We start from the raw sequence: 13,697 nt of genomic DNA, 5'->3' as shown, positions 1-13,697 counted from the left end.
ACAGCTATGGGTATCATATGTTCTCTTTGCCAAGACATACAGTAGGAAAGTTGAGAGGGATACAGTGTAGGAGAGACAGACAGTACGAAAGCAGAGAGGGAGACAGTGTGCTGCAGGCTGACCCTAGACCAGTAGGACACAAGGATGGAGGGAGGAACAGAGAAAGGGTGAGAGAGATCTCAATCAAGATTTCAAACCTGTGAAACAGGTTTATCCTGCCTTTCCTTTCTTCATCTGTCCATCCCTCCACCCATCCCCCGGGTCCTCATCGCTCCTTCATTTTCCACCTTGCTACCATCTGGTTCAGTCAAATTCTTTCCCTCTCTCTCTTCCTACCGACCCCTCCTTCCTCCCTCGTTCCCTCCCTACATCAGCTCCCTCCTGGCCACACCCTGATCTTTCCGGCCAATCAGGTTAGGCCTGAGGGACGAGGGTGCCAGCCTTTATAAAGCCCAGTGCCACAACAACAGTCGTAACTGTGTCACACACACATACACAGAGACCCACAGAGACACACAGAGACTCACAGAGACACACAGTGGGACCATGTCTTTCTTCTCCTCATTCCTAGGGAAGGGAGCGGACAGTATTGTGGACAAGGCCGTGGACAAAGTTGGTGAGTACAGAAGAAATAGAATCATTTCACCCACTGCTTTGCACCTGTAAACTGTGATGTAACAATACACTGTTTCTGATGTAGACAAATCTCTTCTCTCTCTCTCTCTCTCTTTACTTACGGCATCACAGCATGTTTTCTGAGTTGTACCTTCCATGGGTGGCAAGTAAAGTACATTTACTCAAGTAGGCTACTGTACTGTAATTTTAAGGTACTTTTACTTAATTGGAGTATTTCCAATTTTCAAAACTTTTACTTCTACTCCACTACATCTCAGAGGCAAATATTGTACTTTTTACTCGACTACAATTATTTGAAAACTTACTTTTTTTTTTTACTTAGCCTCGGAAACCCATGCCTTTTTTTTTTTTTACTATTTACTTGGTAGATTTAGATTATCATTATAAAACATACATTAACCACTTGAGCCCTATTTAAACTTTGGCTATATGAAAATAGCCGATCTACAAGCTCAACAACGCGTCACAATGCGATGCGTTGTGAGCTTGTAGATCTGCTATTTTCAAAATATTTTAATACATTTTATACATATGATACCTTGTATAACGGGACATTCTGCATAATGAGTACTTTTGGTACTTTAAGTATATTTGGGGATCCCCAGGGGTCCTTGAGTGGGGGTTCCAGGGGGTCCCCAGAAAGAATTAGGAAGCAGTTTTATACTTAGTCTATTGGAAAATAATAGATCTACAAACATCACGTCGCATCATGACGCACTGTGAATTTGTATATAGGCTATTTTAAGGGTAAGGGTGGGTCCGATCCAGAATGAGTGGGAAAGCATTGAAAAGTAGTTGTTCAGTTGCCAAGCAGTTTGGAAGTCCTTACTTCCAAATATGACTCATACTACAGTACCACATACCACACACACACACACGCACGCACGCACGCACGCACGCACGCACGCACGCACGCACGCACGCACGCACGCACGCACGCACGCACGCACGCACGCACACACACACACACACACACACACACACACACACACACACACACACACACATTTTAACCATTTATTTATGTCCACACAAAGGAGAGTATACAGGGACACAAATATTAAAGGTGCAGTGAGATAACATCACAAAATCATGGAATACGTCTTCATGATACAATAAGCATGTCACTCAGTTTCTCTATGGGTATAAGTAACAGCGTCTCCGCCATATGTGGCGGCTGCCAATTATAGCAGCACACGCACACACACACACACACACACACACACACACACACACACACACACACACACACACACACACACACACACACACACACACACACACACACACACACACACACACACACACACACACACACACACACAGGCCAGTGGCACCTCTCTAACCAGCACATAACATGGCATTTAGCCGTACAGTATAATCCAGAGAGTGACCAGTTTGTCCAGTTTGGATTGTGTGACAGGACAGATGACTGAGGGACAGGATAGGTGACTGAGAGACAGGATAGGTGACTGAGAGACAGGACAGATGACTGAGGGACAGGATAGGTGACTGTGGGACAGGACAGGTGACTGAGGTGTGGATTTAACCCGGTGACACACTACTAACCCACACAGTCGTCATGACAACTATTTGAAAGAAATACAAACACAAGTGAATTCTTTCAAGTCACAGCCAGCAAGAGTGCAAAACACTACTGTCAGTGTCTGTGAAGATGAGGCTATTCCTCTTTAACCACTAGCTGACTGTATTACACCGGACATCTACACTATAAGACCCCTCCTATTTTTGATCTACTACATAATTTATCTTTACCAAAAACAGCTGATCTACAAGCTCACAGTGTGTGCTATTTTTGCAGAGCGTTTGCCCTAGAATAGGGATGCTATAGGGTTCATGAGGTTAAGACAATCTAAACCAAATTTATCACTTTTCTGCTCTTGTGGACAAAAACATAAGATGAGAGGAGATATTGATTTACAGTACAGCATTCTTGAATAATGGCCATAACATATGACTAGTGTACTGTCGTTCATGTGAAGAGTTTTTTTATTACAATTATCATATTGGAAGAACTTATTGAAATATTCAAAGCCTGCCTTCAGTGGTGCAGTGGGTCAGGCTGATCGAACTGGATCTTTAACAAAAGATTTGAAGGAAAATGTGTCAAACAAAGACACTTTCTTTGTTTACTGTATCTTTGTGTTCAGCACCACTCCCTTCTTCCAGAACATGGAGACGAGGCCTGCGGGATCTCAAAGCTTTGTTCACAACCAGCCGGGTCACATTCCTGTTGCATATAGAAAGCATATAGAATTGCATTAAATTAGTCATTGGAAATGTTCCAAATTGTAGGTTGGCTATTTTCCCTTTTAAATAGGGCATAAGTGATTAATTCATAATGTGTATTTGTAAGTTTGGGCCCCAGGGAGACACAGAATTTTTCTTTTGGGTCTCGAGCTGAAAAGTTTGGGAACCACTGCTTTACACTGTTAGACATTTAAGTGATACGCTCGTCCGGAGAGAGACTTATGCGCCACATGTTTAATTCATGGCTGCCTTGTAGGCAGACTGAATCCTCTCTTCTCATCTGTCATCAAGTTTTAATTGAACTCAAGGTTATGTACACACACGTTTTGGGAGCATTGACTTACAGAGGCTGTAAGTGGCAACAACCTTTTGTTGAGTTGAGTATCTCTATATATTCCCATAGTAATCATTGCTATAGATTGTTTGTTCAGTAACAGGGGTCTCCTCATCTCACCTGCTCTTTAGCAAACGGAAAATACATTTTCAGGTCGGGATACCAGGTGAGAACTGGAACACTATAAAATGTAAGCTGATACGGTCACGCTCTCCTGATTGGATGAAATTTGTGACCCACCGGAATATTTTCTGTTTACTGAAGAGCTAGACTCTTGCTCTTCAGTAAACAGAAAATATTCCGGTCTCTGTGTCTCTCTAGCTGCTAGAGAGACACAGAGACCCCTGTTACTGCACAAACACTCTTTAGCAATTACCACAATAGAGCTTGTAGATCTGCTATTTTTGGCATGGAACATATAAATCAGGCTGTAGTGTACAAGAACACACACTGACACAAAATGTTCTTTTTGATATGGTTACTGAGTCCTAAACTAGACAACCAAATGTAGTGTGTCAAGTGTGATTTGCTCATGATGAGGTTAACGTCCGACTCGCACATTCAACAAATCCTTTATAAGACCGTAGATTGTGAACAACAACAGCCTTTATTCTGTCTGCCCTAGACTTGCAATTAAACACCACGCAGTGCTTATTACGCCTGTGTCAAACCTCTGTTTAGATGCCAAGTTACATAGAGACGTTCTCTACATGAGCCTGGACTCTGGCCCAGACCAAAACACAAACACAAAACCATTATTATGACTGCACACACAAGTGCATTTTTGATACTTTAGTTTTGATACATTCCTTTCATGTTCTATCAACGTTGAGACAAAACGTAGGCCATCTGTATATCCCTGTGTCCAAATAGATTTCCGTGCTTTTTATGTGTACTGAAGTTTTCAAAGATAATTCTGATGCCGTTGTAAGTATTTTGGTATTTTGGTTTGGGCTGAAGCTTGAACTGGGAGGGGTGATTTACAGTACATGTTATGCAAACCTCACCCGTATAATTTTATGTGGCATTTGTGTTATTTTAGCTGAAGGCCTTACACACGATTCCAACAGCAGAACTATAGCATCGCCATGTAGTATGCCCTTCATTATGGACAATATCAGTGTCAATTTAACTCAGAGAGGTTACAAATGTAGTTAGAAATGTAACCTCTCTTACCCCAGAAGCCTTTGTTTACTGTATTGTCTTGTTCTGTATACATTAGCCTTTGAAGCTGCAATCCTCAAGTTGTATGTCCTCTCCCAATGGAGAGAGGTTGCTTCTGTAACACCCAATATTCAAACCTGGGTCTCCCCCTATTTTCAAAAAGCCAAAGTAAATATATAGGTCCAAAGTGGTTTTGTAATAATAATCAAAATCTACAAAGAAACTAGTAACTAACGTTTTCAAATAATTGCTGTGGAAGTACAATATTTGCCTTTGAGATGTAGTGGAGTTGAAGTAAAAGTATTGAAAATTGAAAAAAAAAGAAAGAATGGAAGTAAAAAAATACCTCAAAACTGTAGTACAGTACTTGAGTACATATACGTTGTTACTTTACATCACTGCCTGACACCAGGGTCTAAATGTCTCAATGGAAGAGTAGGGAGGCCACCTCCAACCACTGCAGATTACTCTAACATACAGATGATAGTTATATTGTATTCACATACAGATTGGTTAAACTTTTGTTAATTCAATTCAATTCCGGATTGTGGCTTTAAGAGAGAAGTTCTCGTCTGTTCCTCCTGGCTCCGTTTGAAAGTCACTCTTTATTTCTGGGTATTCCTGTTGCCAGATTGCCATAGAAACATGTCAGCAATCCAGGGCAGGAATGTGGTCTGGCAGAGAACCAGTCTACTACTGCACCCTACAAGGCAAAACTTTGTTCTGCTATGTTAATATCATGACCTGCTGGGCAGGCCTATGAGCACCTAACCATGCGCTTTGGATGTTGCAAGTTTGAAACCAGCTCTCTCTCTCTCTCTTTGTATTGTCATCCATTTAGAAGCCATAAATACCTTTAAATCAGCTTTCTGAGTGCAAAAAAATTGTTTCAAGTTGTCGTCTCTGCTGAGGAATTCTCTCTTTTAACCCATTTTGGGGGGGAACCCCTTTTTGTAACTGTACCCTTCAGGACGGGAACCCCTTTTGGGGTTCCTGTTGCTATGTATAGTATATAGCAACATACATTTTTTGTAATTTTTGAATAAATATTAAGTTTTTTAAATACCTAAGTTTTTCAGAAAACTTAGGTAACAGGATTTAGAAAACCTGAGGCCGATTCTACAAATGCCTTCTACTGTATATCAGTAGTTCTCAAACTTCTTCGTGCCAAGGACCCCCAAAATGATCAGCAATGTTCAAAAATTGCAAAAAAGCTCAAAAAGCAGCACGGCACAAAGTGTCACGCTGTGAGCTTGTATATCTGCTATTTCTGAGAACCACTGTTCTAAACCAATGTTCTAAATTGGAATCCTAAGAGTTTTCAGAAAAACATATGTTGCTATATAGCTAAAATCTAAAATGACAAGGATGCTTTCCCAGTTTATTGGGTTAAACATAGAACGTAACCGTAGAACGATAATTATGAAGCTTTAAATTGTCGCCTTGTTTCTCAACCGGGTGTTTATGACTTTACAACACCAGCTGAGAATCCCTCCACGGTCTGTGTCTATAGAAGATGCAAATCTGGGTGTCTTAGCAAATTACAGCCCCTGTTGTTGACTACACAGAGATTTTGAACAAACGTTAGTATATTTCATAAACTTAAAGGGATAGTTCACCTCCAAAATGACTTTTTTTCTATCGATTAGTCACCCCATGGAGACTGGAATTCATGAATATTTTTTTGATTTTGTCGCATTCCTAAACCAATAATTTGATGACAGGCAGCGGTTCAAATAGTCTCCTACCGGAACCGCTGCCTACCGATCCGCATCTGCATACAATTTTGGGGGTCCTTGACATGAGAACGTTCGAGAACCACTGATATTATAGAAAACACAAGTGTTTCACATAACTGTTAGGATTTAGAAGACATTTGTAGAATCGGCCTCAGGTCTTAATGGGTATTAAGACCTGGAAAGCATCTGTATCATTTTAGATTTCTTTGGCTATTAAAAAATATCAGATATACAAGCTCAGTGCCGTGCTATGAGCTTGTAGATCTACTATTTTTTTTAAATCGCAAAATATATTCTTTAAAGCGAACATTTGTAACTCAAATCTTTGCTTCTGTGGATTTTAGTTTTTTGAAAATACTTGTTGCTTGTTGCTGCCGCGCTATGAGCTTGTAGATCTGCTATTTTTGAATATCCAAAGAAATCTAAAATGACACAGATGCATTAATGGGTTAAAATGATTTGTTTCACACCCGAGTACTTCAACATGGATGCACTATCTCACACTCACAGTATGCCTCGTTGTCTGCGATTACAAAGAACCCTAAATAACCTTTGACCTTTGTGGCTCTACAGCGGATGCGGCCAAGGATAAGGTGAAGGAGTTCTTTGGAGGAGGAGACGACAAGGACGAGGAGAAGGAGAAGGAAAGAGGAGGAGGCTTGCCAGGATTCCTCTCCTTCGGCGACAAAGACGACGACAAGAAGAAGGAGGATGAGGAGGGAGGCGGGGGAGGGCTGGCGGGGCTGCTCAATTTTGGAGGTGGTAAAGATGACAAGGAGGAGAAGAAAGGAGGCTTCGCCGGTTTGCTCTCCGAGCAGGAGGGTTCACAGAGCTCAGGAGGAGGAGGAGAGAGCGCCGGACAAGGAGGAGGAGAGAGTGTACAAGGAGGAGGTAAGATTCACTAACATTGTTTCTCTGAATGTGGTCAAATAAAACAGTCGCCTACTACTGTACTCTTAAGGCCTGAGGCATATCGCCATTAAATCACACTTAGGGCTGTCGTCAAAAACACCCATAGCTGTGATATAAGACAATTATATCGAGGCCTCACGTGTATTGCTGCTTTTATACACAGTTACGTGTGTGTGTGTGTGTGTGTGTGTGTGTGTGTGTGTGTGTGTGTGTGTGTGTGTGTGTGTGTGTGTGTGTGGGGGGGGGTTCACATTCGAACAGGAAACACATATGAAAGTGACCTATGTGTTCCCCGTTCGAATCTGCTGCGGGGCCAATCAAACGCAGCTATGGGAAAATATATGTATTGACATCAATGTCCTCTTCCTGTCCGTTTTCCTGCAGAGTTTAGTTTGACTGACACACTGAGTGATATCGCTGGAGACATGGCCAAGGAAAACCAGTAGGACCACAGCGACCGCCCGCCGACGAGCCTGCTCCGAGACATCTCACTGCATCAACCCAGTCTCACTCACACCAATCACCACTGGGACTGGAGTATCATTGTTATAATGGTCCCTGTTTCAACCATATACTGTATATACTGGGAGGAGTCCAAAGTACTGATTATATTAGATTAAAAACATAATAACTTTATGTATAGTTGTATATATTGCAATAATAATGTGTGGTTGTCACAACATCCCTAAGCACACCTGGTCTTGTCTCATGTACACCACTGTGCCTTGAGCACACCATGGCTTAGACTGGGAACCACTGGCTTAGACTAATATTAACATCACATAAAGTGTACTTGGTAATCTGTAGTTTAGTCCATCCAACTGTCGATCACTCGTGAACATCTGGACGGAGTCACGTGCATATTTTGTTTTCCTTTTGCTTGTTATGGAGACAAATGTTTTTAAAAACCCCTAAGACTTTTTATTCCTGCACTTAAAATACTCATTTGTTTCTGTATCTGTTTCCTTCAAGCATTTAATTTAAATGACGTCTCTGTGGTTGACCTTTGCGCAAACAAACTAAACCTTTGAAATGTTTTGTGGGATGGTTAGAGACAGCGGTGGACTACTCAACTCCAGTATGTGAGTTAAAGTATAGATAATCCTGGTATTACTCAAAGTTGCTAAGTCAAATTTGTACTTGAGTTAAAGTAAAGCAGCAACAACATTTGTCTATGAATTGTAGTGGAGTGAAAGTTATAAGCTTAAAACAAATAAAAAATTGTAAAAAGTAAAGTACACACACAAAAAACAAAGTAGCCTACTCAGACGCCAGGGTTAATGTGGTTAGAATGGCCAAGGGTCTAGACAAGGATGTCCTCTAGTGCACTGCTATCGTCATCTCCCTTGATCAATAGGGCAGTGATTCATAACCCTTTAATTTCAAGGAACCTCATTTTGATATGCAATAGGCCACGGACCCCCATCTGAAACATTTTTAATCTCTGGGACCCCATTCTACACTGTAAAATCCTCTGTGTTAATTTAACTCTGAGAGCATATGAAAATGTACAGACCCAGTAAGGATCCATTTGGACCTTACGTTGAGAACCATAGTATCGTGAGGCCAACATTTGCCTGTTGCAGATGTATCTATCTCAGCATATTTTGGCCAATAAGCACGGTTAGTGAAAGAGGCAGAATAGGGGGAATAAGTGTCATTACATCGTTTGCCCAGCAGAGCACTGTGCTGTTATAACACAACCTCTTGCAGGGTCTGTATCCCAATGTCTTTGTATTAGGCTACTGTTTACAGGGTGCGTGGACTGTTTATAATAAAGCTCATTGTTCAACTGTATCCTGCCTCCAGTGTATATTTACAGTATATGACTAATTGTTTTTGTTAACCAAACTTCAGATCTGTGCTAAAATGTTTTCTTTTCATGTGATTATAAAAAACAACTAGAAATACAGCATTGCTTCCTCGCCAGCCAGTTGCAGTTTACATCCATGTCTTTCCAGAATCCAGAACATTATGTAGTGAAGACTTCGAAGAAATCTAATGAACATGTTGTGTGAGGTAACAGTGACCATGATGGATGAGTCGGTATGATCAGCTCTCACATCCAACATCTTGTTTGTTTGCGGTCAGTGCATACGGTACAATCAACATAACTATTTATTTTATATATTAAATACATTTACTATGGCTTCTTTGAAGCATGGACTGGCACACACATTCACAATGAAGACAAGTTTTAATCTGAAGAGTGTTTTGAGCATTTCTACTCAGTTACTTCAGTAATGATAAGGATTATTGTGGAACATTTTCCCTCCATTAGCATAAGACATGCAGGGCTCTATTTTTTGCCGAAGATCCTATACCCACTATTTGGGGATTTAGCATTGCGCGAGGGGCGTTCCCGTGCAAAAGTTTCTATCTTCGAACACCAGCCTTATCCCTAAAACACCTGCACTACCCGTTACATTACACATAGGTGTGGTTTGGGCGTTACAATAATAAAACCAATTACCATGCCAGATGCCATTGCCTTTAAGAGAAGACTGTGCAAGCCATTATCCCCAATGCAATCTTATGCTCCCTCTCTGCCCATGGAAGAGAGACGTTGCCTTGTAATAAAATTATATTTGATACACAGAATTATCACTCAGACATAAACAAAATGGTCTGGTGTGGTTATAGCAAACGCAGATCAAATGACATTGTATTAGTTTTTGATAAGCTTAACTGGCAACTGCTGATAAAAAACACAATATATTGACACAAGGAATTAACAGTCACACTTTTTTGGATTACAGTAAAATTGTAATGACAATGGCCGCCGGCCGCCGGCCATTGTCATTACAATTACTATAACAATTACTATAACATAACTATAAAGCCCCCCCAAACTACACCGCCAAAACAGTGTATTTTGGAGAAAAAAAATCGCCCTTGCCTGCCACCGCCTACATTTCCCTGAAATTACGCCCCTGTTGATAACGTCTGTGTTTGGAGAAAAAAAAAAGTATTTTCTTACTGTTTGGGTAAATGAGCTGATGCTTCATATCATTATGAATAAGATCGCCGGGGCGATTTGCTCATTTTTGTGAAAGTGGCTTCAAAACGGGGCACCCCTCCTTCCTTGTTTCCTACAGTCTATGAGTTTGACCAGAGCCCTGTCAGTCAGCATTACCTGTTTCCGCTTCTCACAACAAGGACGTAGGGTTGGGTTTTTGAGAGGAAAACCTAAATCAACTTTTGCTAAACTATTACAATGGTGGATTCTTGTCCTCTCCCTTTTCTACTTTTTTTGAACCGTGGGGGAGAAAAAAAAACATTTTAAAAGAGAAAAAAAAGAGCTTACAAATCCCTCTGTAAAAGCCCAGATGCAGGACAAATTGAAAGAGAATTAAAGAAGAAGAATTAAAAAAGAAAATAGAACCCTCACACTGTGAAAAATTACTTGCTCCCACTCAGTGATATTTATTCACTCTTCGACCCCATCACTGAGAGGGAGCAAGTCATTTTTTACAGTGTACATGCAGACACAATTTTCTTTTACTTGTCTATGAGGCTTCTCACACATTTTTACATTTTTTATGCACTTATCATTTTGCTGTTTCTAAGATGCTTTGTAAAGTGCTAGAGAAATAAAGTTTTGTTTTAATTATCGGCTCAGTCATTATGTCATTATAACCTCCACCGATTTTCTTATTTTTAGGGTTAGTTTTTTTTTCCTCACGTATATATTGTTATTATATTTCTTTGAAATATTTAACATTGCAATTTTATACATATATGGGGCTTAAAAACTAGGCTGAAACGTAGTTCAAATTTGGAATCTTACATGCTACTAGGAACGTACATGATACACATCATGTGTAATAGTCCTGAGGCCACAATGTCGTGTAGCATCGATCAACTTTGACAAGATGTGTTTAAATCATGCTTTCACTGTCCTAAAATTGGCAACAACAAAGTAGTGGCTGACAGAAGGGTAGGGTTTGGGGGGAGTGTCTTAATCTCACAAGGCATCTCATTGGACACGTTGTGAGCTTGTAAATCGGCATTTTTTTGCAGAAGAGATCTGTAGATCAAAAAAAGACTGCTTTACTAGATATAAAGGGTCTAAGTGGTTCATGTCCTCTCATGTTTGCCAGACCCAAGGAGTCGGGCTTACATGAGGATTTGTATCCGTTTTCTCCATACATGGGCATGGTCACTTTGTCCCCCGGCCCCAGCCAAAAAAGTCTGTCCCCCTTTCGTCATAGAAGGGACATAGAAGGGACACACGTCATGCGAAGCCCGGCCATTCAGATTTCAACCACTAGGGGTCTGGCAGTACCAGGTCTCCTGGTTCCCTTGTTTTTTTGGGGGGGAAGGCTATAGGCGAGTGTTTTTTATTTTATTTATTTTTTCCTTTTAATAATCTCCTATGCCCATGCAGTGGTCAGCTTAGCTCGGTTTCCAAGCAGATGGTTTGTTTTGACCAATCCAGATTTAGCATTTTAAAGCATCAGCAGCAGCGGCAGACCTTTATTTATCGTAGGGCCTAAATACGGCGGGCCTCTCTCGGGAGCGTCTCTCCGGCGTGTCTCTCTCCTCGACCTTCCCGAAGGAAACCTGCAGGGTGTTGTTTCCCACGCGGAAGCCGTTGAGCCCGGAGATGGCGTTGATGGCCTCTTCGTAGTTGGCCATGTGAACAAAAGCCAAGCCCCGGCACTTGTTGGTGCGGAAGTCTCGTATCACCTTGACATCGGCGACGGTGCCAAAGTTGGCAAACATGTTGGTGAGGAGGTCCTCGTCCGCGTCCTGGTCCAGGTTGTGGATGAAAATGCGTGGCACGCCCGCCTGCTGACGCCTGTGACTGGAGATGAGCCCGGCCTTCGCCACCTTCGGGAGCTGCTGGAAGTCCTTTCGCTGGCCGCCCGGGCCCTTGCCCTTTGAGTCGGGGCCCTTACACAAGATGGGCTTCGAAATCTTGATCTCCTCGGAAGCTCCGGGAGGCTTGGTGCCGTTCATCTGTCTGGTGGCCTCCTGCGCCTCGGCCCGCTTGTCAAAGCGGATGAACGCCGCGCCGCGGGGCTTGCCCTCCCCGTCGAGGAGCATGCGGGAGTTGATGATTCGTCCGTAAGGGGCGAACATCTTCTCCACGCCTTCCAGGATCATGGTTTTAGGCAGGTTACACACATAGATGTTGGCGTCCTGGATAGCCTCTGAGCTGGGCCGCGCGTAGGACACCTTGATGATCTTGTCCTGCAGCTGGTGTTTGTTCAGCGTGTCGATAGCTTTGGCTGCATCACACGGGTTAATGTAGCTTACAAAGCCGTACTGAAGACTGTGACCTTTGACCTTGTCCCTAATGACATTGGCCGATTCCAGCGCTCCGATGGTGCTGAAGAGGTTCCTCAGCTCTCCCTCGGTCGTGCTCTGAGGCAGGTAGTTGACTATCAACTTGGACATGGCCTTGATGTCCTTCTGGTCCAGGTCCAGGTCCAGGTCGTCCCCTGTCATCATGCTGGTATTGTAACTGGTATCGTAAAAGCTCATGTTGAATGACCGTGTGGGATGTACAATACAATAAATGTATATGTCAAAAATAAAAACTATTATTATAATTATAATGATAATCGCTTTCTTCAAGCGAATGAGCTAATGAGCTCAAGGCCACCATACGTTTTTATAAAGGCGGGAGTGACATCAGAGTTCGTGTTGACATCAGTTAGGTCAAACTTTGTATTGTGATTGGCTTAGAGGAATTGTCGATGTTTCCATATAGAACCCAGACGCCCCTTCTTTACCGCACATGTACTGTGTAGCAACGGCCACCACGACTTGTGTTGTGTAACGTCAGACCAAAGCTTGGTCAATCTATATTAATGACGTCATAGACTTGTCTTCTCTGTGGGTATGCCCGGATTATGCCCACATATGGAGATGCCTGACGTCACAGTACCGAGTGCCCTGATTATTACCAAATATGGACATGCGGGGCACTTCACAGTGATTAGTGACCGGATTATGGCCTGATGTCACAGTGCTGATTATTGCCCAAGAAATGATGTCACAGTGCTGCTGACGTCATTGATGTCTGGCGTTATAAACTAGTGGTCATGCAATACTTTGTGCCTATCCACCTATCCACCACTGCGATAACCTGGGACACACAATACTAACATGTCAAAGCACGGTAACACTTGCTATGCATACCATTTCTATAATGCATTATAAACATACTTATAATCTGCTTATAACACTGTATAATTATAGTTAATAGGACATCATATACTGAACTTTGAGTACTCTGACAATGGGTACTGGTGATCAGTGTTGTAAGAAGTACATTTTTTACCACAATGTCAAAATTGTCTGTTACGAGTAAACGTTTGGTATTCAAAATGTTTAAGTATTGGCATCAAAATGACTTTAATTCTCAAAAGGAAAAGTACTAATTGTGCAGAATGTCCCCATTTCTCAAGTTTTAAAAATGCATACAAATCCAGAAGGAGCAAGTGCATTTTCCGGCAGCGGCATGCACTCGCTGTCCCTCTAAAAATCTTTTGAAAATAGCAGATCTACAAGCTCAGTTGTGAGCTTGCAGATCGGCTAATTGAAGCGGTTAATATAGTTTTGTAATAATGATGAAAATCCACAAAGCACATTAGTTGTACTGTATTTGCCTCTGAGATGTAGCGGAG

General features: G+C 42.0%; 2 protein-coding genes across 2 annotated transcripts; one reads left to right on the top strand and one right to left on the bottom strand.

Annotated features, from left to right (window-relative positions):
- Positions 1–457: 457 nt before the first annotated feature.
- LOC311059063 (uncharacterized protein) lies at positions 458–8,853 on the top strand. The gene is made up of 3 exons (XM_084076647.1): positions 458–616; positions 6,718–7,035; positions 7,441–8,853. Exons 1-3 carry the CDS (start codon positions 547–549, stop codon positions 7,500–7,502), a joined length of 450 nt encoding a protein of 149 aa, XP_083932773.1. The 5' UTR covers positions 458–546; the 3' UTR covers positions 7,503–8,853.
- Positions 8,854–11,535: 2,682 nt separating this feature from the next.
- Positions 11,536–12,516, bottom strand: LOC311058568 (ELAV-like protein 1-B; the record flags this gene model as incomplete). Its single annotated transcript, XM_084076031.1, has 1 exon — positions 11,536–12,516. One exon carries the CDS (start codon positions 12,514–12,516, stop codon positions 11,536–11,538), a length of 981 nt encoding a protein of 326 aa, XP_083932157.1.
- Positions 12,517–13,697: the final 1,181 nt, after the last annotated feature.

This window comes from Gymnoscopelus microlampas, assembly GCF_963454915.1.
Source record: "Gymnoscopelus microlampas genome assembly, chromosome: 13".
NCBI lineage: Eukaryota > Metazoa > Chordata > Actinopteri > Myctophiformes > Myctophidae > Gymnoscopelus > Gymnoscopelus microlampas.
This window is presented reverse-complemented; position numbering and strand designations above follow the sequence as displayed.